The sequence below is a fragment of the Rousettus aegyptiacus genome, unplaced genomic scaffold (genome assembly GCF_014176215.1).
Source record: "Rousettus aegyptiacus isolate mRouAeg1 unplaced genomic scaffold, mRouAeg1.p scaffold_m13_p_9, whole genome shotgun sequence".
Lineage (NCBI taxonomy): Eukaryota > Metazoa > Chordata > Mammalia > Chiroptera > Pteropodidae > Rousettus > Rousettus aegyptiacus.
Window position 1 is genome coordinate 17,843,846 of NW_023416312.1, and position 25,781 is coordinate 17,869,626.

Genomic DNA, 25,781 nt, shown 5'->3' on the forward strand with positions numbered 1-25,781 from the left:
CTTAAGCACGTCTTCTTTTTGCTGGGGTTTCTTTTTCTCAGATTCATCCAAAAGTGTATCAGCATGAATGATCCAGTTTGTGATGTGGTCCACATTCTGGTCAAAGGTTTCCATGTGTTTCTGATATTCCTTAATTTTAGAAGACATATCATGACATATTATTGGTTAAACAATATTCTTAAAAGATTTGTCCTACTTTCTACAATTTTAAAAGACAAAAATTAGTATCATTCAAATTACTTTTGGTGTGATCTCCATATGGAATAAAGTACAAACATAGAAAATATATTAAAACATAGCTATAGATATTGAAGTAAGAGTCAGCATTTATGTAGAGTAGAGAAATTTACAAACATGAATATTATTATTGAATGCTTATATATTTTCCTTCACATGATGAAGAGGGGTAGAAAATCTTCCAGCCTCTTTTCTTACCAACAAAAGGTTTAACCATTCTTCTGCTCGGGAGGTGACAGCTATCCAGTTACTGTTCAGAAGACTCAGTTTATCTTCCACCAAGTTTTCCTTCTTGCCCAAAACTGTTTTCAAGGCTTCTCCTAGCTCCATGACACTCTTTAAGTGAACCTTCTGTTTCTCAATCTCTTTCTGAGTAGCCTGCGAAAAGGACAATATTTGAGCTTTGATTTATATATTGTAGTCTTAAGATTTAATGCTTTTAAAATGGCTCAAATCTTCAACTATGTCTTTATGAATGATGAAAACCACATCATATACATTGTAGTTTCCTTATTGGGTATATATACACAAACATGCATACATAAATGATTACTTTCATATTTATTTATGATTGTACATATTCCATAGATAAACATATTATCCATCCAAAGATATTTTTGTTAATCTGTAAATGTATCAGCTAAAGCCAGACTTTAGAAAACTCATCCAAAAAGTAAACAACTGCTTTTAGAAAATTCAGCGATTATTACACTCTTGTATTTCTACAGCAGGAAATTTTAACATTTTGGTGCCACTAACCTGTCTGGCATCTGGTGAAACAAGAACACTTTCTCATAATAATGTTTTTTTAAGCATAAAATTAAATCCACCAGATTTTAAATAAAACCAATACTGAAGTACAATATGCAAAATATCTTTTTAAAATTTATCAGACAGTAATACATGCTTTCTTTCCAAATGGGTGGAACTACAATGATCTTGCATCAGATCTTTAACTAGAATTAAAGTATTGCTGAGAATAACTCGTGTTTTGAAGTATATGCAATGACTAGAATGTGATATAAATTTATGTGTCATTTCTACTGTTGGTAAAATCAAAGAAACTGCCAATATTACTGGGGTGTGTAGCTCACACTTAGAATTGAGAAAATGCTTATTTTCAGTTAGAGGTTAATGAAAATAAAGAAGTGTCCACCTAAGCGAACACTACCACTTCTTAACATTTGATTTACAAAGGATAAAGACAAGTATATTTAATATAGAAGTTACACAGTTGATGGGAAAAGTGATGCTAGTACTAACGGTTACTGTCAGCTCTATCTATAGCCCCTTTCTTATGACATGTTATGCTGACCACATGACCATCTTGTACTTCCTTACCTATGCCCTCAATCCCACCCTTGCCCACATACAGCTGTAGGACATTCACTGGGAGGTAAGCCAGAGCCAAACAGATCTTCTTCTCAAGAAGCTGTACTAAGATATATAGAGACTATGAAAACACACCAACTGAGAAGTCACTTCGAAATAGAACTGATGAGTTCACTACAGCAAGAAAAATACATAGTAAGACAAAATCACTGGGGAACAGCAGCAAAAAGAAAGTGGAGGGAGCCCACTTGGAAAGAGGTAAATGAAAGATGCACAGAGAATAACAGAGGTGGTCCAAGGTGTCTTTTCTAACTTTAAGATATATCTAAATAGTTTTTGCAGCTGTCTTTGCTCCACACCATCAGATTCTAGTACACTCAAAATTACTCTATATACATTTTGTTTTTACCTTTAACATAAAATAAGAAGGGAGAATAAATGAGGTAAAAAGACTAAAATAATTACTATACAAAAGACTGCTTCTCCAAATCTAAGATATCCTTTTGCATTTGTGTTTTTTCTCTTTCAATATAAAAACTCTGAAACTAAAGTAATTAATGCCAAATAAACTTATCAGCTACCATGCAGAGTTATTAGTAATATAGGTGTCACTTGTTGCACATGGGTGAGCTTAGCAATTCATAGAAATAATTCATATATCAATCATAAATGTAGTTGAACTCCTACTAAATGTATCAGTATTGTGGCAGGGACATAGGTGATTCTAATTAATAAAAATTATGAGAAATTCCTTTTTCAGATGAAAACAGCCCCTCTGGAGTTTGACTTGGGACTGGTCATGGACTACATTTCAGCCCTTTCACTCCCTTCATCCGTACCGTGTAGTACACAACCTTGATAACCATATGCGACAGCCATTATTCTAGGCACTGTGGATAAAATGATAGAGAAACAAGTCGCTATCCTTATAAAACTTATATTCAACTATGACTTTGCCAAAGAAATGGAAATATATGCATATGAGCATACCCTACTTGCAATATTTCAGACTAGTGGCTTATTACTAGAGTTGATTTATTTGCAAAGGTAACACCACGCAAAGTTGAATCTTAATTTGTATTTGGATCACTAATTATCTCCTAAAATGTCTTCATAAAGGTGGCATTATATTTTAGCTTTGGTAATAAAAAGATGTTATATACATAGACATTTGTCTTTTCCATGCCAGGCAACACAATGAAAGGCAATGGAAATTTCCAAATCTCAGAAGACATGGAAGATGTTTTGAATTTAGGAAATATTGCTGCAAATAACTCATGAATATTTAATGTCCAGAGATTCATTCACTTAGTGAGTACAATAAAATAGAAAATATGGACTAATATCTGGTATAATTTTATGTTCCTAAATATTATAAGATAAAGTTCAAACCTGTTAAAGTTATCACCATCATAAATATGAGCTAGGAAAAAAAAAATCAGTGATCATCATGGTGGTTTATAACTAACTACTTTGGCCAAAAGAGATTCAGAGAAAATTTGCACTCTCACTGTAAAAAGACCTAGAGTTGAATCTTTACATGTGGTATACAAGAAAAAAACAGGTACTTGATCATTTGTACAAATACCCTTTTTGGTTAGGAAAAATATTGGGCTCATTTAATGGATTATTTATTTTCCCCACAAAAGTATTTTAATTAAAAATGTGACTTATATTTAAATCTTAGCCTTCAAACAACACACTGATCTTGCTTTCTGAAGATCTTACATAAATTTTAATTTGTCAATGTGCATCAGGTGCTTAATATCTACTCTGTAGGGTGCCATTCACTGCCAGAGATAAGGAAAGGAGGTAGTCTTTGCATACTCTGCTCTAATCTTACCTACAGTGCAGTTGCAAAGGTAAAATGTAATCAAAGTTAATATCATATCAGAAAGAACATAATCTTTGGGAAAAAAAATAAGTCATGCCTGGAACAAGCAAGAATAGCTTCAAAAGAGAGGCAGTGCTTAAAATTGGAGTTTACTGTAAATGATTGGATGGTTTGGCTTGATAAAAGACAAAGTACAAAATGATGGATTAGAGAGTGTGAAGTTTGTAATCAAAAGCCACCAAAAGTGGACTACAGGTTACTTATTGGAAACTAAAAACATATATATTTTACGATATCAAGGAATCATTTCCCTTGGCTCTAATATTTTGCCACAATACTTGTTCATGTATCGAGAACTGAATTACTGGATAGAACTACACCCACTGCTTTGGCCATTCTCTGTACCCTTAGTCATTCCTCACTAAGGGAGGTAAAGTTATTTCTGGGGTTGAAAACACATTTTCTCCTTTTAAACAGCATCCAATTGTTAGCACACTTGTCTTCTGCTGCCTTGTGGAGGAGTGGAGAGGGTTCTGGAATGGGCAAGTTCAAATTCAATAATTAAATTGACTAAGTTATAATAGCTCTTTTAGTTTTTTCAGTCACGTAGTAATGTGACAGCTTCTAAGGTTGATTTTAATGCTGAGTAAAAAGCAAACTTATGCACACTCAGTTTTCTTTTGACCTATGACATGGTCATTAATCTAATCTCAGGAGTTTCAACAGCAGTTTAATGTAGACTATATACCTGGCATTCAGGGTTTTTATGACATAGATAAACACGTACAATAAGAGTAGAACTCAATCGAGGTAGTAATCTAACACTTCTTTAATCTTTCATATTTTTAATTTAGAACATGTGAAAGCTTCAAAATATTAAACACTAACTTCCATGAGTTTAAAGAAATGGATTTGATGTCTACTTCTTTCTGGCCCTAGCAATTTTAGCAATTTTTAAATGCTACTCCATTTTCCTTTAAAAATGGGTAGCATAGGTTAATTTCTCCTAATAAAGACACTGAAGTGTTCATGGGAAAGATGGAAAATACATTGTGATCTATTCCTCATATCTATAAGTTAAACATTTGAGTCTAATTTTAAATAGCATGTGAGGTTCAGGATTCAGCCATCAGCTCATCATCTCACTTCAATGATGTGACAGCAAGATGGGAAAATCTGTTCTGTTAGTCTCTGCTGATCATAGCACCATGTGATGAAAAAATTTTCTTTAATTTTATTTAAAGATAAAATCATAAAGAAAAAAAGTGTTGGATTAATTATCTGGTCCTATAGGAATATAGTGACAGACTTTTTTTCCAGTGGGGGCAGAGAAACACAATCCACTTGGGCTTGACCCTCTCTCCCACCCATTTCACATTTTCAGAGGTCCAATGACTTCCACAAGTTTTCCTGGAATTTTCCAGAGACTTACAGTTCTAGGATCTAACTTTTCTATTTGATTTCTTATTATTCCTACTCCTCCTTTTCCCTTTTTCTTATCTCTTAAATGCCTCCCATTTCATATAGTCTACCTTCACTCAACCCCACATTTAGTCAAACATGTGCCATAAAGTTGTTTCCATATACCTTCCTCTCTTCACTAGGATGCCACTCAATTCCTACTCGTTTTAGCTCTTTCTTGATCTCTTGGGCAAGTTCCCTCTAATATGGATGCAGGGTAAACTAATACATCCATAAAAGATATTTTAAAAGTTTTCCCTCCCCAGTGAATGCTGCCTTTAGTCAGTCTACATAAATATTACACCATTCCTGGTCATCAGCAATGGGAGAGAGTTCTTTCACATTTAGCTACAAAATATATTCATGGGGAAAAAATGGACAAATTACCACATTAATGCAATTCTAAGATGTGCATTTGTCACACCTTAAGGTTTCTAAAATTGAAATAAAATACAATTTATATTTACATTTAAGGTGGTGGTGTTGCGATCCACAACAGCTGTAATTAAATCGGTGGTGCATCATATAATTAATATGTCTTAAATGTGATAAAATATGATATTAATTATTTTTTCAGGTCCTTACATTACTCTTGTCATGGCTAGAGGTTTAGAACATACTTTATTATTAGGCTAATGTGACGGAATAATAAAATGATAAATTCAAAAAGAACATAAAACATTAAATAGTGGATTTTATCACAATGTATACTGACTTTTTATTAATAATGTATTATCTATTAAAGAAGAATTTCATGAAAGCAGAATGTGTTGAACAGAAATTATAGCTATAACTATAATGACAGTGAATAGTGACTCCAATGGCATTTAACAGATGTTCTATTTTCTAAGTAACAGCTGCTTGATGCATTCATTGTACCAAGTTAATGATCTGCTAGTGTTATTTCACTTCACAGATAAATTACTGTGCTCTCTTTAAAAAAAGATATGTAATTTTTCATGGGAATGATAGTGTAACAGACTTTAGAAATAAGTAATAGTTCTCATGCTTTTATAGCTAAGAGGAGTGATGAGTTGAGGCAATTATCCAGATAATCTACGGCGAGAGGCCAGATTTCTTTAAACTATGAAAGGTGACTGTTTAAAAATATATAGGACCTGGTTGGCTGAACCGAATGTAGATCTTTTAAGACTGCTTGTATTGCATTACCTAGTGATTCCCAAACTTTGATGAATATTAGAGAAACTGGCCACACTCAGACTAATTAAATCAGTATCCCTGGGTTGATCCCCAGGCACTGGTAGTCTTTTAAAGTTCCCCAGATGATTTCAATGAAAAGCCAATGCTAAGCACCACTGGCAAGCAGAATGATGCATTCTGTCACAAGATTTTATTGGGTGATTGTCACTACATTTTAGGCCTGAAGTGACAGCAAGATTGTGTGAGGAAACTTATAATTGCTCTTCCTAATGTTGAATATTATAAAATTTGTCCCTGAAATAAATGGGAAAATCACAATGACTTGTCACACAAGTGGCTAGGCATCAATTATTTTACATTATGTAATACCCTGAATTAATTCAACATTTTCTGTGTGTGTGATTCTTTCATGTGACTCCTGGTATCCCAAGATTACTGTTAATAAAATCTAATGGTCAATATATAAAAATTGGCAGATATAAGCTACCCAAAAAGATGATGGATGTAAAGTATTATAGGACTAAAATGATTTTTCCAGGGATTATATTTATCCATTTTACTTTTTAGATAACACTGTGTATATTAAAGGGTTTTAATGTAGCTGAACTATTTACCTGGCTTTGAGTTTTTGACCCTTAAAATTAAATTAGGAATTAATAAAATATGTTAGAGGTTAAATCAGAAAACTGCATAGATAAAACTTTGTTGAAATTTATACTGGCTAAACATAATGATTATCAGATATATAAACTTCTACTTAATTATGTAAATGTTTACTTTCTTATGGGTTATATTTTTGTGGTCAATCCATATGTGCAACAATTGTGGCCAGTAATAAGATATTCAGAATTGATTTGCTTATCTTCAAATAATCAGGGTGATTTTAAGACATGAAAAACTATTTAAAATCTAAAATCACAGCAGTGGCAATTAACTATAGATATAGTGGATGATAAACACATACAAGATTTTCATTAACTACTTTCATGAGGATTTATACATTCTGTACTTTAAATTTAGCCATTGTGTATTTTATTCTCATTGTGGATGATAAACACCCTTTTGTTACTTTGAAGTTACGTTACCTTAAATTCACCAGAAAATGAGATTTCTAACAATAATTATAGGGGGAAAAAACCTACTGAAATCGTAGCATTGGTTCTAGTTGCAGATTTGCTATGTACAGGACTTCTATTTTCTCATCTATAAAATGAGAGCATTTGATCACATGGCTTGCTCCTGCCTCCATTTGTTCTAAAATTTGCCATAATTTTAATGGTACATCATAATTTTCTCAAGAAATGCTTTGTTATTATATTTTAATTTTTATCTCTAAAATTGCAACTTATCGAATGGGTGTGTGTTGAGCATGTACTATGTGCATGGGAAAAAACAGGGAATAAAACAGACACTTTCTTTGTCCTTTCAACGAATTAAATTGTCAATGTTTACTTAGTAGTCCAAAAGACTAGTAGTTATCATGACAACTCAGGGATCTTGTGCAGTGCTGATATGCAAATTCCCCAGATGCTGGTGATCTTCCTTAGTTCTATCATTTCTTCCAGTTGTTTCTATCTCTGCTCTACAGACATCAGTTTCTGATTTCAATCTGGCAAACTCCATTAACAGAGGTTTATAAAGTATTAAGGGGGAGAATGTCTGATCATTTATTTGGTGATAAATGTCACAATCGTTGTTCCCTTATGGCATCTCTGTTGTCCAGACCATGCAGCTAGGAGTGAACCCTCTTTTACAATCTTATTATTTTTTTCCTTTCTATCACTACTCTGATGGAGGCACATTGTTTGAATTTACAAATTCAGTGAAAGGACTATTGGGCTTTAGAAATTTCAAATGGGCATTAATAGTTTAACTTTTCAATTCCCAGTATTAAACTTTTATCTCATTTCTGTTGTCATTATTCTTAAATGTCTGCTTGCTATTATTTTTTCTTTCTATTTATGACATCTGTCTTTTATTTTTATTTTTTATTAAATTTATTGGGGTGACATTGGTTAAAATTATATAGGTTTCAAGTGTACAATTCAATAATATATCATATGTACATTGCATTGTCTGTTCACCACTCATGATTCCAGATTGCAGTTAGAGGAGAAAAAATTGAATTTAAAAGATGGCCACATGTGGGAACTAACGGAGTTTTATTGCCTCTGGCTGTGCCTCTAGCTGACAAATCTTGCCACTATTCTAGCTACTTCTGGAAGTTTTTCCATTTTCTCATGTAGAACATTAAAACTCTGATCTGGGATATCTAAGAGATTCTCAGTTTTATAGTCCTCAGCAAGTATGTGGTACCTGTAAACATCTGGAGTTGTGTCATGCACCATTCAGTATCTTTTGGAAGAGCTATACATTCTAACATCTCTGTGAACACATGATGCTAGAATTTAGAGGAGAAAAACTTAGATGAGAGTATTTTGGAAAGTCCACTTCTACAACACCACTGGCCTATCAAAATGATCCAGCAGTGCTAAACTACTGATGATCATTCATGAAGAAGACACAGCGAAAGTTCAGGTTTGGGCTCATGCCTCTGTTTCTGCATGGAGTCATGTTGATAGAAAAATGGCAACATAAACCTTTTTATTATGTTCATTATCAGAACATTAATAAGGGTTCTGTCTCATTCATCATCTCTCTAATTTTTTATTCTGTACCTAAATTCAAAAAAGCTTGTTTATGACTAGTACATTAAAAAGATTTTAATGATTGCTTTGATAATTTGGACACTTCGAATAGCATAACTATTTCTTCTGTTTCAGTTATGAGAAATGAATAAATCCTAGAGATATGCTGAACAACAGTGTCTATCATTAACAGTATTGTATTCTACACTTTAAAATTTTTAAGTGGGTAGATCTCATGTTAAGTGTTATGATCATAATAAAAACATGTATTTAGTTTTTGGTTTTGCCTGGTAGGAAAGTTGGTGCCAAATTTTGAGGCTTTAGTCTTCCTTGCATATTTTACCATTCAAGGGATATTGTGAGCATATTTCTGTAAAAAAAGCATCTATTATTTTCCTACTGTAATTTTTTCTTTCTCTACTCTTCTAATTTATCCTTGACAGTTATATTACACATTTCTCTTTAAGCCATCCTAATCAATTGTTTTCCTGGAATTAGATATACAATAAGTAAAGTTTAATTATAGTGAAAATAAAATGAGAAGATATCATTGTAGACAACATATTTGATTGTATACTCTGGATAAACTAAAGGTCAAAGAAACATCTCATTAGTAAGTTAATCTTATGCATAAAATACTTTTATCTAGACATTCAAATATTTTCACATTTAAATAATATAACATTCTTAAATCGAGAGAATTGAGAGAAATTCAGTAGAAATAAATGAAACAGTTTAAAAATAAATTGACTTTACATTCAAATTTTCTCCTCCGAGTCAAAGATACTTGGAATGATTGGCAAATACCTTTAATGTATTGCATTTAAATGAATACTCTGTTTTGAAAAAAAAAAGTGACATTTTACCTTTGAAATGGCAGATGAGACTAATATTTTAAGTCACGTTGTTCTCTATCTACCAAAAAAGCATGTGAAATGATAATGTGCTAAGGAGTCACAGGGTTTCATGTATGAGTTTGATTTTTTTTCATTCTAGGAAATTAGAATCATTATCATAAATGTAACTGCTTTAGATCTGTATGTCACGTTTTTACTACATAATTGTGATTTTTTAAAAAGCTTCAGAACCTTGCAAATTAGTTTATTAAAATATTATGTAATTTACATCCAAACGTATACACTTTTCTTTGACCACTAAGAGACTTTAGAGTATATCACTAATTGCTTAGTGTTTCAAAAGATTCACAAAAAACCAGTTAATTATTATATAAATAAAGAACAGAAATTCCAGTTTTCTATGATTTTTTTCCTGGTGGATATTAAATTAGTATTGCTTCTTGCTTTTATAGTACATACTTTCCAAACAGACTCAATTAACTGACACGTCTCTATATCACTCAAGCCTTCTAATACGAAGAAAATCTAGAAATTTTTGCCAAGTTCATTATCTCATAATATTTTTTATGATTTTATGGTGAAGCTAATGCAAAAATATCTCTTTGGTGACTTATTCAATGACCTTTGGGGACTCTGGAATTCAGAGTTCATACATGGCATACTTTTATAGTTTCATCTTGGTTAGTTTTAAATTGTAGTTAGAATTTTTCAAATTCCCTTCATGTCTAGCTCTACTCCTCTGTACCATTATGTTAGCTTTTTACATTTTAATTATAAAACTACCCCACTGTTATGGGCTGAATTGTGTCCCCTCAACATTCATATGATTAAGTCCTTTTTGACACAGTCTCTTGTTACAGTTTGAATTGTGTTCCCCAAAATTATACATTGAAGTCCTAACCCCAACACCTCAGAATGTGACCACATTTGGAGATAGGGCATTTAAAAAAATTAAGTTCAAATAAGATCATTAAGGTGAGCCCTAACCCAATATGACTCGTGTCATAAGATGAGATATTTGGACACAAGAATGTAACAGAGGGAAGATTATGTGAAGATAGGCGAGAAGACAATGGTTTACAAGCTAAAGGGAGAGGCCACAGAAAAAACTGACTCTGCCCAAAATTTTGACCTTGGACTTCCAGCCTCCAAAACTGTGAGAAAATAATTTTTGTTGTTTAAGTCACTCAGTTGGTGGTACTTTAGTACAGCAGACCTAGCAAACTAATACACTCATTAAATTGGATATGAACAATAAAATATATTGTCTATAGTTTTAAGGGGAGGAAGACTGAGAATAAAGTCCAGACCATTTCCATAAATCCTCTACATGCACTACTACTTGTCCCATGCATGTTTTACTATATTTCATACTTTAGTAGATCATCTTTTCTGTTTTTGTTTGTTTGTTTGTTTCGTTTTGCTTTTTATGAGTACTTACGGTGGAAATTTCCATCAGTCATGTGTACTTATAAAGAGAGAGACATATCATGCAGGCTTATCTCTCTCTGCCTTTGTCTTATGTAAAAGGCAAAAGAGACAACACTCTGGTAAAAACTGATATCTGTCCTTCAGGAAGGCATTCTCTCTTTCTTCATTTCAGTACAAGATCTACTCATCATTTCGACAGAATGCATTGGCCACTCAGTTTTTCGCCACCCTCCCTGGAGGCTTCACTAAATTCTGGCAAAATGAATATGAGCAGAAATAATGCATGGAGCTTTCATAATACATCTTTAAGAGCGAGCTGGTTGTCCCCTAATTTCCTCTACTCCCTTCCTTTTGTGAGCTGGGATGAATGAGTGATGGTGGTGTTGAGCAAGTTTTACCATGAGAATATAAATACTCAGAAGACTGCAGAGTAATGGAATGAAAGGACCCTACATCTTAGGAGAATTTCATGGAAAAAGTTACTTCCCCTTCTCAGAACTTCCATGAGACAGACCTCTATCTTCTTGGAGCCAAGGTATTCTAGATTTCTTTCTTACAGCGGCCCAGTCAGCACCTAAGTATATCATTGTCATTGATTCAAGATAAATCGTCACATAGAAATGTAATATTCGTTTAGGTAATAAGAAAACAAAATAAAGCCAATGTAATTTTAAGCCTGTACCATCTGTATACTTGCTACTATAATTTAACTCTCACAACGTATATAGTCCTGAACGAATAAATTCAATTCAGTATCTAATCACTAACAATAAATCTATTCAGTGTGTGTGGGGGGGGAGAAATTCACTACTATTTATTTTTAAAATCCCTATAAAACAAAAATTTATATCTAGTTGTACTCAATCTACATAAAGAAAATCAGTTATCAGTTCTGATTTCATTGCATGATTATGTTTTTAAATAAAGCAATTAAAATTTTCTAACTTTGGATAATGTAGATAGCCTTATTGAATTCAAAATAAAGTAAATAGCTCTTAAATATCTACTTACTTAATACAGACAAGTGTTTATTAATTTAAAAAAACCTAGGGGGTAGGGTGTTTTTAAATGCCCAATAATAGTTTGTAAAGTTTGAGGTGAAAACATATTATTAATATCAGTCATTTCCTTTATATCAACACACTTTCAAGTAATCTAGTAATTAATCAACTGAAAAACAAATATTAAGCTGTGAGTACCTTGACCTTAAATTTCGGGAGCAATAATGTCTGATTGACTATCAGAAAAATAGCAAGAATTTACCAGCTGAGGATTAAAGGAAACTGTGCCCTCTAGTGATGGAAATAACAGCAGCTGCACAGACCTCTTGAGATTTTATTTTTTTATTGTGAAATTGGCAATCTACTGATTTCCTAGTCCTGTCCAGCCCAACTATCTGCAGTTTCTGTATCCTCACCTTATTCACGGTTGGGTGGTCCATCTGGTCAGTCTGTCTTAGGCAAATTAGGAAACATAGAATCTCACCTTTGAACCGACTTTGTAATTTTATACACACACATACACACACACATATATACATATATATATATATATATATATATATATATATATATATATATATATATATATATATATTTAAGGACATATTCAGAATTAGAATTAGACCTAATTTTAAATAAGTTTTGGGGACACTCTTGATAAAGCTTCCCATTGGTTTTATCATGATTCTGAAATATACAGATTTAAAGTACTGATGAATTTTTGACAAAAGGGAAAATGAACCAAGATAATATTTGTAATTGTATTATTGTAGCACATGAACAGTTCCTTCTGAAATTGTTTTCATGCATGTTAAAAATAACCTTCAGTGATATAGGTTTTACCTTTCCCCAGGCAACTTCAGAATCCAAATTACTAGGCATTCCTTCAACTACTGATCTCTTTGTCAACTCCATATCTGTAGCTGCCAGCCATTCTGTCAAGGCATTCATTTCCTTTCGCATTTTCCGGGACAATTTCAAGCATTTCTCTAACTGTTGCTTTCTTTCTGTTACCTGAAAAAAAAATGATAATAAAATGTAATTTGATTTACTTCTTCAATTCAGCTTTAATTATAGCCACTTAATTAAAATTTTCATATTTTTTTCATTTTAAAATCACCTTTTTCTTACTTTAAAATATTTTAGAAAAATCATATATTCTGAATATTAGTAGCGAATAAACACAATCTAAAAAAATGAGATTCTGTCTCTAAAAGATAGTGTCCTGTATCAGGTAGAAAGAAAAGCTATAATGATTTTCTCCAATGTGAATAATTCATGGCCATTTTTAAAAAATAAATAGAATGAGGTAAGTTAAACTGGAGATAGGACACATTTCTTTTAGAAAACCTTCAATCACTAGTCAAATAGATGGCCAAGCAGGTTGACAATTCTCTGTATACAAATTAGGCTTAGCTCTTGCAGGTAAAGAATCAAAATGAAGAAAGAATATTACATCTCTAGAAGCAAAGGTATTTCAATAATGCTTAGAATGGTCAATGTTATTATCATTGCATCTGTAAAGCGCCTAACTTTTGCACAAAAATCAGACAAAAAATTGATCGCTTATTCCTTAAACATACTTTTGCCATCTGATGGGGGAGAACAAAAAATTAATTCCAAAACAAAATTTTCACTCTCATTAATAGAGAAAATCATGATTTGATTGTGTGTTCCAGTTCTCAGTGTTTAAAACTAAGACTCTACATTTATTTGAAGAAATCCAAAACACTAATTTGAAAAGATATACGCATCCTTATGTTCACTGCAGCATTATTTACGATAGCCAAGACATGGAAGCAACTTAAGTGTCCATCGGTATATGACTGGATAAAGAAGAGCTGATACACACACACCCAATGGGATATTACTCAGCCATAAAAAAGAATGAAACGTTACCAATTACAACAACATGGATGGACCTAAAGGGTATTATGATAAGTGAAATAAGTCAGAGAAAGACAAATACCATATGATTTCATTTATATGTAAAATCTAAAAACAAAATAAACAAGCAAAACAGAAATGAACTTGGGTACAGAGAACAAATGGATAGTTGCTAGATAAGAGATTGGGTAGCTGAGTGAAGAAAGGAGAAGGATTATGAAGTACAGATTGGCAATTACAAAATAGTCTTAGGGATGGAAAGACAGCATAGGGAATACAGTGGGTAATATTGTAATAAATATGTATGGCGTCAGGTTGGTACTAGACTTGGAGAAAGGAAGTACTTCATAAATTATGTAAATGTCTAATCACTATGCTGTATACCTGAGGTTAATATAATATCGAATTTCAACTGTAATGGAAAAATAAAAAAAATAAATAAAAATAAAAAACAAAAATAAGACCCTCAAAATCAAATTCTTTCTCATTCTCATACGAAGAATGAACAAATTTGCATTTTTCCCACCACATTTCCAGATGTGTCTACATTTTTAAGTGTATAAATTGGTTAATTGGTCAAATGAAAAGCCCAGAATCTCTTCCTGATACATTATATATATATATATATATATATATATATATATATATATATATATATAAAGCAAGTGAAAATATTTTTAAAGAATTTAAAATGCTACAGTAAAAATACCCTGAAACTGTAATATGAATTCTAAATACTCCACGGAATTTATTAGTTTCTTTAACAGAGATGTGTATAAATTTTAAAAAATGTATATTCCCGTCTCCTTTTCCCTTCTTGGAAATAAAATCATCTGCCGTTTTGACTACAAGGATTTTATTCATGTGTGGGAGGAAAAAAAATACACCTTATGATGTGTTTCTATGCATACTTATTTTTTCTATGCACTACTGATAGAAAAGAATTCTAGATTTAATATTTCAAAGAAATTCTATCTTCCCAGAGCTAATGCATTATTGATTTTCATTTATTCTATTTTGTTTATATCTAGCTAAATAGTATTTAATAAAACAGGAGACACTGCCATCTTAAGGAAAATTGAGTTTTACACTTCTATGTGTGCGTTGGAGAAAGGATACATTTAAAAGAGTGCCACCTGCAGTAGAATGTTTTAAGTCATTGTTTTATTAATACTTAAAAATATGAGGCTGATAAGTATTGAGCATTTGAGTCTGAATATTCGAGGCAGTTAGGAATATTACTGTTTATGTATATTTCCATAAATATCAAAACATGGAGAAGTCACACAAGGAATTGTAAGTATTATTATATCTAGAATGGTAGGTATAATATCTTTCAAAAAATTAAAGAGATTTAGATATAAAATACTCTGATTTTTATTCATTGAATAATTAAGCTAAGTTGTTGATATTAAACAAGATAATAAAATTATGTTCTGTAACAAAAAGAATATGGACTGAATTGCATCCTCCCAAAATATGTTGAAGCCCAAACCTCCAATGTGACTGCTACCTGGATATAGGGCCTTTAGTATGTAATTAGGTTAAATGAGATTATAAAGTAGGATCCTAATCTGATAGGACTGTGGCTTTATTCGAAGAAAAATATCTCTCCCTCTCTCCCTTTCTTCTTTCTTTTTCTCTCTTCACCCTGAGAGAATACAATGAGAAGGCAGCTGTCTGCAAACTAGGAACAATACTCACTAAGCTTGATCTGTCTGAAACTCCCAGCCTCCATAACTGTGATAAATACATTTTCTTGTTTAAGTCAGGGGTCCCCAACATTTTTGGCACCAGGGACCAGTGATCCTATGAGAATCTAATGCCTGATGAACTGAGGTGGAGCTGAGGCAGTGATGCTAGCACTGGGGAGCAGCTGCAAAAACAGATAAAGTTTCGGTCACTGGCCCGCTGCTCACCTCCTGCTGTGTGGCCTGGTTCCTAACAGGCCACAAACCAGTGCTGTTTCTTGGCTTGGGGATTGGGGACCCCTGATTTAAGCCACCTAGTCCATGGTATTTTGTTATGGCACACTGAGTTGACTAATGTAAAAAGGTAATATATTGAATTAAGCAAGTACAACTATATAAATTCTGAAGATGAACAAAACAGAAGGTTATGTCTTTTTTATATAAAATGAATACTGTATTAAGAAAACCTTTGTTTCCTTTGATTTTATTAAACAAAACCACTGTCGTTGAAGGAGCTTGGAAACTTTAAATGCAGACATTTTTTTTTCTTAGAGAAGGAATATCACAGAATTTTAATAAAATACTTATAAATATTCCCTTTATCATTAGTACTTCTAAATCTTCATTTCAAAAATAAATGTCTGCCCAAAATTTCTGCTATATTCTGCCATGCTATTAAAGCTAAGTATAATTTCTTAGCAATGTTTCATTTACTTTAAATGATATTACTAAGTGTCAAATGTTACTTGAATCTTAGCTGAGCACCAAAATATCTTTTAGATAGCTTAATGTAAAATACTGGAATAGGAAAGGCAAGGTCAGTACTTGCTGTTGATGATTCATGTTTTTATGACTACTTTTTAATGATTTATCGTTATCTTGAACCATTAAAGCTCTAAATCTATAAAGAATATTTGATTTGGGGGAAGTGAGATAACTATGCCAGACATTCTACAGTTTCGAAAAGATAAGATGGAGAGATTTAAATACCTTTTTCAGTGAGAGAGAAGCGGTCATTAGACCCTTAACAGAAGAAAAATATTAAAATAATCACAGAGCCATAGGACTTAACTGGCTATCCATGCTATCTTACTAGTCAAATGTAGTGAATGATACAACACTTATCATACAGGGAAATCATTTCTGTGGAACGTGTCAACTCTTATGTGGTGTATGTGGAACATATCAATTCCATTGAACCTAAATATAAGGAGATACATAAGATTATGATAAATTTACCAGCCTTTGAATCATTGCAAGTAAATTTATAAAATGAAAAAAGGCAAGTGTAGAACAAAGAAACCCTTTTAGAACTATCTGATGGACCAATAACAATCTCCCCAAGCTTTACATATTTTTAATGCAGACTGGAATAAGATGCTCTTGATTAATTATTGTTTCTTAATAAGAATTGTGCATGAGTCTATCTCTGTCTCTATCTCTATGTACCTATGTATGTATGTATATATCTAATCTACCTATTGAAAGAAAATTATTAAGACTTTCTAAGACATTAAATGTACATAATTGCTGCCTCTTGCTTTATAATTTATAAGGAAAGTGGGAAGTAGCCAGTGCTTATGGTTTCAGCATGCATGCACCTTTGCTCCCAGCTCATTATAATGCAATTTCAAAGCCGTTATTCTTTCATCAAGCTCTTTAGGGTTTTCCGTCTGTTTCTTCTGCACAATCTGACGTCCAGTTTTGATCACCATCTCCACTTCAGACTTCACTTCACTCAGACTTTTATACAAGTTCTAAGTTAAAACATAAAACAAAACATAATAATAAGCAACAGTGTCTAACTCACTATTATTAATAAAAAGAAATAAGGGCAGAGATCATCTTAGTTGCTATTTCATGTTTACAGTTTTAAAGGAGCAGTGTTTTGCAGCTGTGATCAATATGCAGCTTTCACATTTTCTGTTGAATGAGTTTCTATTTGTAATTATAGATACACATACAGACATGAATAGTTTGTAATCTTACTAAAGTAAGAGTATATCATACATTTAGTTATTCAATCCAGTTTATAAAGATAATTTTTAAATATTATATGACATAATTTTTCATTTTATAAACTTAATTTTGGTTGGTATACAATATTTTAAATGTCAGTTATATAATTCTAGTTTTAGTTTGGAAAATTCATTTACTCATCATTGAATGCTTGCTATGTACCAGACAATATTAGAGTCACAAAAGAGTGATGGCCAGAACAGACATGTTCCCCATTGACCCTATGGCACTTACATCTTAATAAGACTGAAACATCTAAATTTCCAGATCATAAAATCAATGTTTTAAAGTTTAAATACGTTAATGAGATCCAAATTTATTTTCTTAATGGAGCTGATTGACGTAGAAAAATGTTACTTAAATCTCACAGGTACATAACAACTACAAAAAACAAACATATCACTTCACAAAAGTATATGCTAGGAATCAATTCTGTGAATTTTGGAATCAGAGATATTTCCAAATGATTTATTTTTTAAATTAAAAAAAAATCTTAATGATTTACCTTTATGATGCAAACTTATCCAAAAGAGTGTTAGTCATTAACATCATGTCATTCAAAAAGCAGATAAAATATTTATCACTAAGGAAGGAACATATTCTTTATATTTATTTGTGTTCATGCTGGTATGACATTTTTAACATAATAAAAATTTCTTGAAGGCAACGACCACAATTATAGTATATGCAATAGAGCATCTTAAGTGCTGACAAAATATGAAAGTTGTAAGAAAAAGATATCTTTGTGGAAAGACTCCTTGAATTGGTCCTGACATTGAAAGGAGAACCAGAAACAAATTGAGCAAGTACCTCGAACTATTTCCTCTGCACTGAGTCAGGGTGAAGGTAGGGTTGTTCTCACCCCATATTTACTAGCAGACAAGTTTTATGAAGTACCATTAGAGACCTATTCCTAGAATAGAATGAACAGCTCTCTTTTCGAATATATTTAGTCATGATGACAGTGTACTTGGTTCATTTTGCCTTTAATTATTTTTGTAATATTTAAGATGACATATGTTCCCATATATTCTTAATGTTACTCATCTAATATCAGCTAATAACTACATATCATTATATTCAAAATTACTTTTGGGGTGAGACTATTTATAATAATTATGTCACTAAAGTGCAGCCTGTATTATGAAGAAATGGCATTAAATACTTCATTTCTCACAAAAATGTTAAAATGTTTTCATTCAAAAGAAAGATTCCCATTCATTATCATATGCTTGAAATGCACCTAAAAGGTCCTTTTTTTTCATTTATGTTATGGAGTAGATAGAAACAATACATAAAAGAGAAAGTACTAAATAAACTTTATTCCCTTTAATGTTAATAACAACATTCAGCATTTTTATTTTATGTGATTCTACCTTAATAGTCCATAGTACACATAGAATTATAATAATATTTACATGTTATTATAGAAGATGCCCTCATAACTCAGCTTTATGCTGTCAGAGGAGTCATCTGACCTGGTGAATTTCCAATAATTGCAACAAAGGACATTGCTCCAAATTCCAAAGTCCAGTAAAGACTTATGCTATGGGCTAATAATTCTTTTATGCTTTTTTAGTCTATCTTTGTGGTGTGGAGGCATTTTTGTTATAATGTTAATGAGATGCTGTAGGAACCTAATTCTTGTTTGTATCAATTAGCCTGTTAAGTTGTAGAACCTATCGATGACGGTGAGAATTTACTATATTTCTTTTCAGTATTTACGTTTAAAGATGTATTTAAAGTATCATAAGATTTAAAGATAACCATTTAAAAGTATATTCAAAGTATCATAAGAATTAAACAGAAGAGACTTATTTTTATATTCTGCAGAATCCTTAGAAAATTATAGAATCAAAAAAGACACCTATAGAAGAGGTATTAAATGGCTACTATTTCAGTAAAACTTCTTGCCTCTCAATACACCTGTGCTAACTTTTGTTCTTAATCTTAAAATTACATATTTTTATAGTTAACTGGAAAAAATTCTATTATAAAAGAGATCATCAAATACATCTTAATAAGGAAAGTCAAGGGGTAGCTGTGTATGTCACCAGAAATACATACCACACAGTGATTTAACTGTGACTGTACTACTTCCTGTTCAACGCTCTTTGTCTCCAAAGCAGGCAAATGCATCTTCACTTCATCTAAGATCATCTTACTTTCCTGTAGACGCTGCTCAAAATTGGCTGGTTTCTGGAATAATCGAAACTTCATGGAAACATCTTGTAATTTTTTCTGTAAAGAAAATATAAGAAAGTACTGATTTAACTGCCTTGCAAACCATAACCAGTCAATTTTTGTTAATAGAATATCCTTTATTCCTGAAGATAACCAAGAACACAAATAAAAACTAAAACAATCACCCCCCCCCCCATTTTTCCAGCATAGAGAATATGTGCATTTGGGAGAAAAAAATCAGTAATTGTTCTTAACGTGATACTAAATAAAGAGTTATTTATAATCTATTTTATCCTTAAAATGCACAACCCAAAATGTCTATATCATTTATATATCATATTGTAGTTTTCAAATAATAGCCTCATTCCCAGTTTTGCCAATAATCAAGTCATTGAACATAGACTATGTTTTAACGTCCAACTAAAACAAGTTCCTTAGATTATGCAATATGTACCTGTGCCACATCAATTTGGGATAGCACCCTTTGGGCAGCCTCCTTTCCCTGGTTGTGTTTCTTCATTTCTTCTAAACTGATCTCATGACTTGTCAAATCTGATTGGATTTTCTGTTGAGAGGACAGCATTATTAGTCAACGTGCTTTGCAAATTATTACAAAGAACAACTCACTTTCGAAGAAGATGGAATTCACAGAAAACATTATTATAATATAGCCTCTTTTAAAATGATAGTAGTTTTTACTTATCAAAAGTTATCAAAAATGAAATGACTTATTTCTTTCCTAACAGAGTTACTATGAAAAATAAATTATCCTTTTGAGTCAGTAATAATGAACAAGCTATTCCAGATATCATTTTCAGTAGGAAATATATGTATATTATATTGTGTGTGTGTATATATATTTTAAACCTATACTGTTACCTTTGAATTCACCCTCAAATCTGCCCAAATCCAAGAAGTTAACCTTTATAAAAATGTTAACTGTGACAGGGATAAGATATGAGAAAGTTGCATGTGGACGTGGACAATAGTTCTTAATAGTGAACTGTACTTGGTCATTCTTTACTATGTTTAAGTTAAATTTCAGGGAAACTATGGAAATAGAAAAGAGAAGGTAAATGCCTCAATTGGCCTTCCTTTTTGTCTCCTACATACTTAACATCTTCTTATAGAGACTGATTTTTAAACTTTAAATAACTATAAAATATTTTAATATTTTCTTTATTGAATAAAGAAATTTTTGATCAAGTTCTGTTCAAAAATATAACTTAAACTCTTCTGAGTCAGTTACAGGAGTAAGTCAAATGCTGTGGTGTAGAGAGACCAAAACAATAAATTCATTCATTTCCTTCTGCCAGATCTACAAAAATCAGTTAGTAGTTAATTCATTCTGATTTAAAATTCATTCATTGCTAGATTATCATAAATAAGTCAGAGAAGAGAAAATTGATTACCTTATACCAGAGTGCCCATAAAATTTTCATGAAAAACAATTTATATAATGCATGTTAGTGTAACCTAATTTATACCAATTAGAGTCAATTTCAGCACATATTATTAGAAAATAACACCAGTTTGTTCAGTAGTTATCACAGAGAAATACAGTCCCACAATGTGTAATGAGAATTATCCCAAGAAAATTGGTTAAGTAGTGAAGGAGTTACTTAGGATACACGATTGTAAATATACTTTAATATTATTCCTTAGCATATCAATCCTAACAATCATAAAGGTAATTATGAATTATTTAAGTAATTAGAATTCTGGCATAAAATAAATAAGAGCAAAGACTAAGGCATATTACTTTTGTACTATATATAATACCTTCATTGGTTGAATTACTACCTTGCATAAGAAATAGTGCTATGTACCATTCTCCAGTAACTATAGAATTTGGCGGGCGGGCGGGGTGGGGGCGGGCAGTAAGGGATCTATGTAAATTTATAATAACATTATTCACAGAGCTACAAATGCTAAAAAGTCTATAAAATTCAATGGGAGTATATGGGGTAGAATAACACTAAACAGGGAATTTAATAGATGTCATAGGAGAGATGATGTTAAAATAGAGCTCTGAATAATTAGTAAGCATTGCTGAGAATAGCAGATGTCTTAAGAGGTTGATGGTTATGATGTTTCAGGTGAAAAATGTTTAGCTCCTCAAAAAGATGGGTCAATCACCACCATTTATATGCCATATAACCCTGGCCAACCACAAGTCATGAATGATTAAAATATTGACAATGCTTGTGCTCAGTTAAGTCCATTAGATTCTGTCTCAAAACTGACAGGAGGAAGTCTGATCCAGCTTCGTGGGTGCTAGGAACTGTGTCACATATGCTAAGAGACTGTGCTTATAAAGTCCATAATTTACTGTGTCAGCTAAGGAATAGCAAAAGGCCATGATCAAAGAGAGAAGAAAGAGGTAGATGCTTAAGAAGAGAGGCAGAAAAAGAATATTCATGGTTTTCAATCATAGGCTGAAGTAGATGGTATTTTTCAAAGATGGCTGCAACAAGTTTCCATACCACATGCCCCTCTTACCACCACTAAGACGTAGTGTTTATTTCTTCACCTCTTTAAATCTAGGTTGGTCCTTTGACAGCTTTGATCAACAGAATAGGGCAAAAGTAATGTTCTGCCAGCCAAGAAAAAAGTCTTGAAATGGGCTAGCAGCTTCCACTTCCACCTTTTTTGAACACTCGCTGTTAGCATACTCCCTCTTGGAAACTATCTGAGATGGCCTAAGGAGTCTAAGCCATAGAGAGAGTCTGTGAGTATATGTTTCAGTAAGCAATCCCAGCTGAGCTTTCAGGTGACAGCGAGTATCAACTGCTATACATAAGCAAGCCATCTCAGACATCCAGCCCAAGTTCATTTACAGGTCAATAGCTAGTTGCAATCACATGAGAGACCCCAAGAGAAAATCATCCAGCTAAGCCTTAACCCTTAACCATAGAAAAATACTAAATTGCTGTTACAAGTAACCAAACACACAGGTTCGAGTCCTTTCCTGAGTCAAAACTTTATTATTGCCCGAGGTTTCCACGAAACATTCCTGTATCCTTATGACAAACTTCCCTCCCTCATTTTTGTTTTTCTTTTACTTAATTCAATATTGTTACTTTATATCTAAGCATCCTAAATAGTATACTGGATATGCAAGGAGATGGAAGTTTTAAAAATAAAAATATTCCTAATTGTGATAAAATATGGTGTAAGGCCAAGTCCTGAACAGTATAAAGGGTTTAGGAGAACTGAAATACTGCATGGAAAATGAATGCATACTGACAGAAATATAACTAGAAATGTAGGTGGGAGTGAGGTATTGAATAACCTCATGTCCTAAATTAAAAGTTTCCAGTATTTTCCATAGGAAGGTAGAATTTAAAATTTTTAATTGATCAGAATCATAGATGATAACAATGCCACACTACAAGTACTTAATATAGTAATTAAGGAAATGCCTAATGAAATAGTACCAGCAATAGCAATACTTTGAAATGAATTTGTATTAATCACTATATATATATATATGTATGTTTGTATATAGTTACATATATGTAATTTTCAAAAAAACAGTGGGCGTAGAGAAAGATAAATATCATATGATTTCACTTACATGCGGAATCTAAGGATCAAAAACTGACTCACAAATATAGAGGACAATCTGGTGACGGACAGAGGAGCAGAGGAGGGGTGTTGGGGGGCTGGGAGAATGGAGTGAAACGTTAAAGAAGTACAAATTAGTAGTTGATAGATGGTCACGGGGATGGGGAGCACAGCATAGGGAATGCAGTTAGCATGAATATATTGGCTAGGTGAAAAACCAGAGGAGAGAAGGAGCAATTATGGGGATAATTTTACAAACTATATAAACGTCTAACCAATGTATTGTGGACTTGAAACTAAAAAAATAAAAAAAGGCAGTGGGTGCTTGCTTATACAATCGAGATTTATTTTAGTGTATTCAAACATGAGAGGGAAGTAGAGAGGGAGGATCAGAAGAAAATTGTGGATAACATAAAAATTTAAGGGATTGTGGAGAAGAAGGGAAGCAGTAAAAACAAGAGGAGAAATAGTCTAAGAGAAGGAAAAGAGAAACGACCAGGAAAGACAGAAGGTTCCACTTAAATCAAGTGATGTGAGAGTGTGAAGAATGAGAGGTCAAGAATGTCAATTTTGAGACAGTTCAAATGAGATAAGCACTAACCAGTGTATATTAGTCAATGAGTGCTGTAGCTAGAATTGAGTCAGTGGATGGTGAGAACAGAAATCAGGTTTTCAAGGTCTGAAGCCTGGTTAAGAATGAAGAACCAATATAAAAAAATAACTTAAAATATTTTTTAAGATTTTTGTCTCTTCACATAGTAAAATTTAAGTCAATGAGACTAAATTGGAATACATTTTAAGGCTATGTGAAAAGAACCAATGGGTGAATTATTTTTTAAAAATGTCAGGGAATCATATCATAACAACAAAAATGTCTAACCAATGTACTGTATATTTGAATCTAAAAATAAAATTTTTAAAAAATATAAGATAATTTATTAGAAAAAAAACCTGTGGGAAGCAAGAGGGAATAGAGTTAAGAGAAATCTGGAATGAAATCTCAAGGGTCTGTCTTGCCACCTGGGAAGGCACCACTAAACCCTTCTGAGCCTTTAAACTGAGGATGATAATGACAAGCCAGCAATGATGCATCATCATAATTTGTAAGTGGAATATCTGGAAAAATTCTCAAGTCTGCAGTAGACAACTACACTGGTTTCAATAAAAGGAATAGTATATGTAAGAATACCTGTTCAAGTTGTGTGCTCAAATATTTAGTCATAAATCGTCAATGTCATATATCATTTTTTTATAAGGAGGAGACCATTGGTATCTGCTGAGGATGAGAAAGGAGAGAGTCAAGGAGGAATTTAAAGGAAACTGATAAAAGTTGAATAAGCCATTGTGGGAACTGGAAGAGGAAACTGATGAAGAGAAAACTACAAAAGAAATTCAGAGAGAGCAGAAGAGCCAAATGATACATCTGTAACAGTATCGGTCTACATGTTTCTTAAAGTCTTTCATTCCGTCAGCACTCAGGGTATATCTAGTAGAGAAGAAAATAAAATATACATATATTTTCTTAGCCTTTTAAACTAGAGGGGTAAGAGAAGAGCAGTGAAGGAAATCATCATCATTATCATCACCACCGAAGCAGGTGTTTGTGTGAGTTTATCTACCAACAGTTCACATAAATTCATTTAATCAGCTAATGAAACTAAGATAAGTAGGTATCATCCTCATTACAAATTAGGGTAGCAATGTTGACATGTCCAAGATAACATAGCTAGAAAGTGGCAAAAAATGCCCTTTAAACAACTATACTAACTATACTACCTCTTAAATTATGATTCAGAAATAAAAGTATCCTTCAAGTGGACATTTAACAGACCAAACATTTAATCTAATCTGTATATTAATAATATTTCATTTATCAATTCAAGAAACAAGTTCTGTGAACAAAGAAAACAGAAACAAGCTCATAGATACAAAGAGCATTTTCATGGTTTCTGATGAGGAGGTTGGAAGGGAGGGTGAAGGGTGACGGGATTAAGAGGTACAAATTGGCAGTTACAAAACAGTCATGAGAATATAAAGTATGGCATAAGGAATATAGTCAGAAATATTGTAATAACTATGTCTGGTGTCAGATGTGTACAGGATTTATCAGGGTGATCACTTCATAAGTTATAAAAATGTCTAATCACTGCTATATACACCTGAAACCAACATAATATGGAATGTTAACTATTTTAAATAAATATTTTAAAAAGGCTCTATAAGAGTTTATAAGTTTGACCTTCTATGTGTTCATTTCGATCTCAGATGTGGAAATCCATAGCTCTCGCACTCAAAAAAAAAAAAAAAGAAAAAAGAAAAGAAAAAAAAATAAAAGAAAAGAAAAAAAAAAGAAAAAGAAACAAGTTCTGCTTCTACTACTGAATTCCACATAGTGAGAACAAACCTAGTGTCCCTATTCTTAAGAAACTTTTGTTCTTAGGAGACAGAACAGAGAGATATAGGTAAAT

General features: G+C 32.3%; 1 protein-coding gene across 8 annotated transcripts in view; it reads right to left on the reverse strand.

Moving 5' to 3' along the window:
* The window catches only part of DMD (dystrophin), a 2,254,165-nt gene that overhangs the window by 1,154,131 nt on the left and 1,074,253 nt on the right, over positions 1-25,781 (reverse strand). For all 8 annotated transcript variants that reach the window (XM_036227209.1, XM_036227208.1, XM_036227211.1 and 5 more), the window contains 6 exons: positions 20,198-20,308; positions 19,627-19,800; positions 17,142-17,297; positions 12,806-12,976; positions 436-615; positions 1-129 (listed from right to left, as the gene is read on the reverse strand). In XM_036227209.1, coding sequence (XP_036083102.1) covers positions 1-129; positions 436-615; positions 12,806-12,976; positions 17,142-17,297; positions 19,627-19,800; positions 20,198-20,308 — 921 coding nt within the window. The remainder of the gene's footprint in view (positions 130-435; positions 616-12,805; positions 12,977-17,141; positions 17,298-19,626; positions 19,801-20,197; positions 20,309-25,781) is intronic.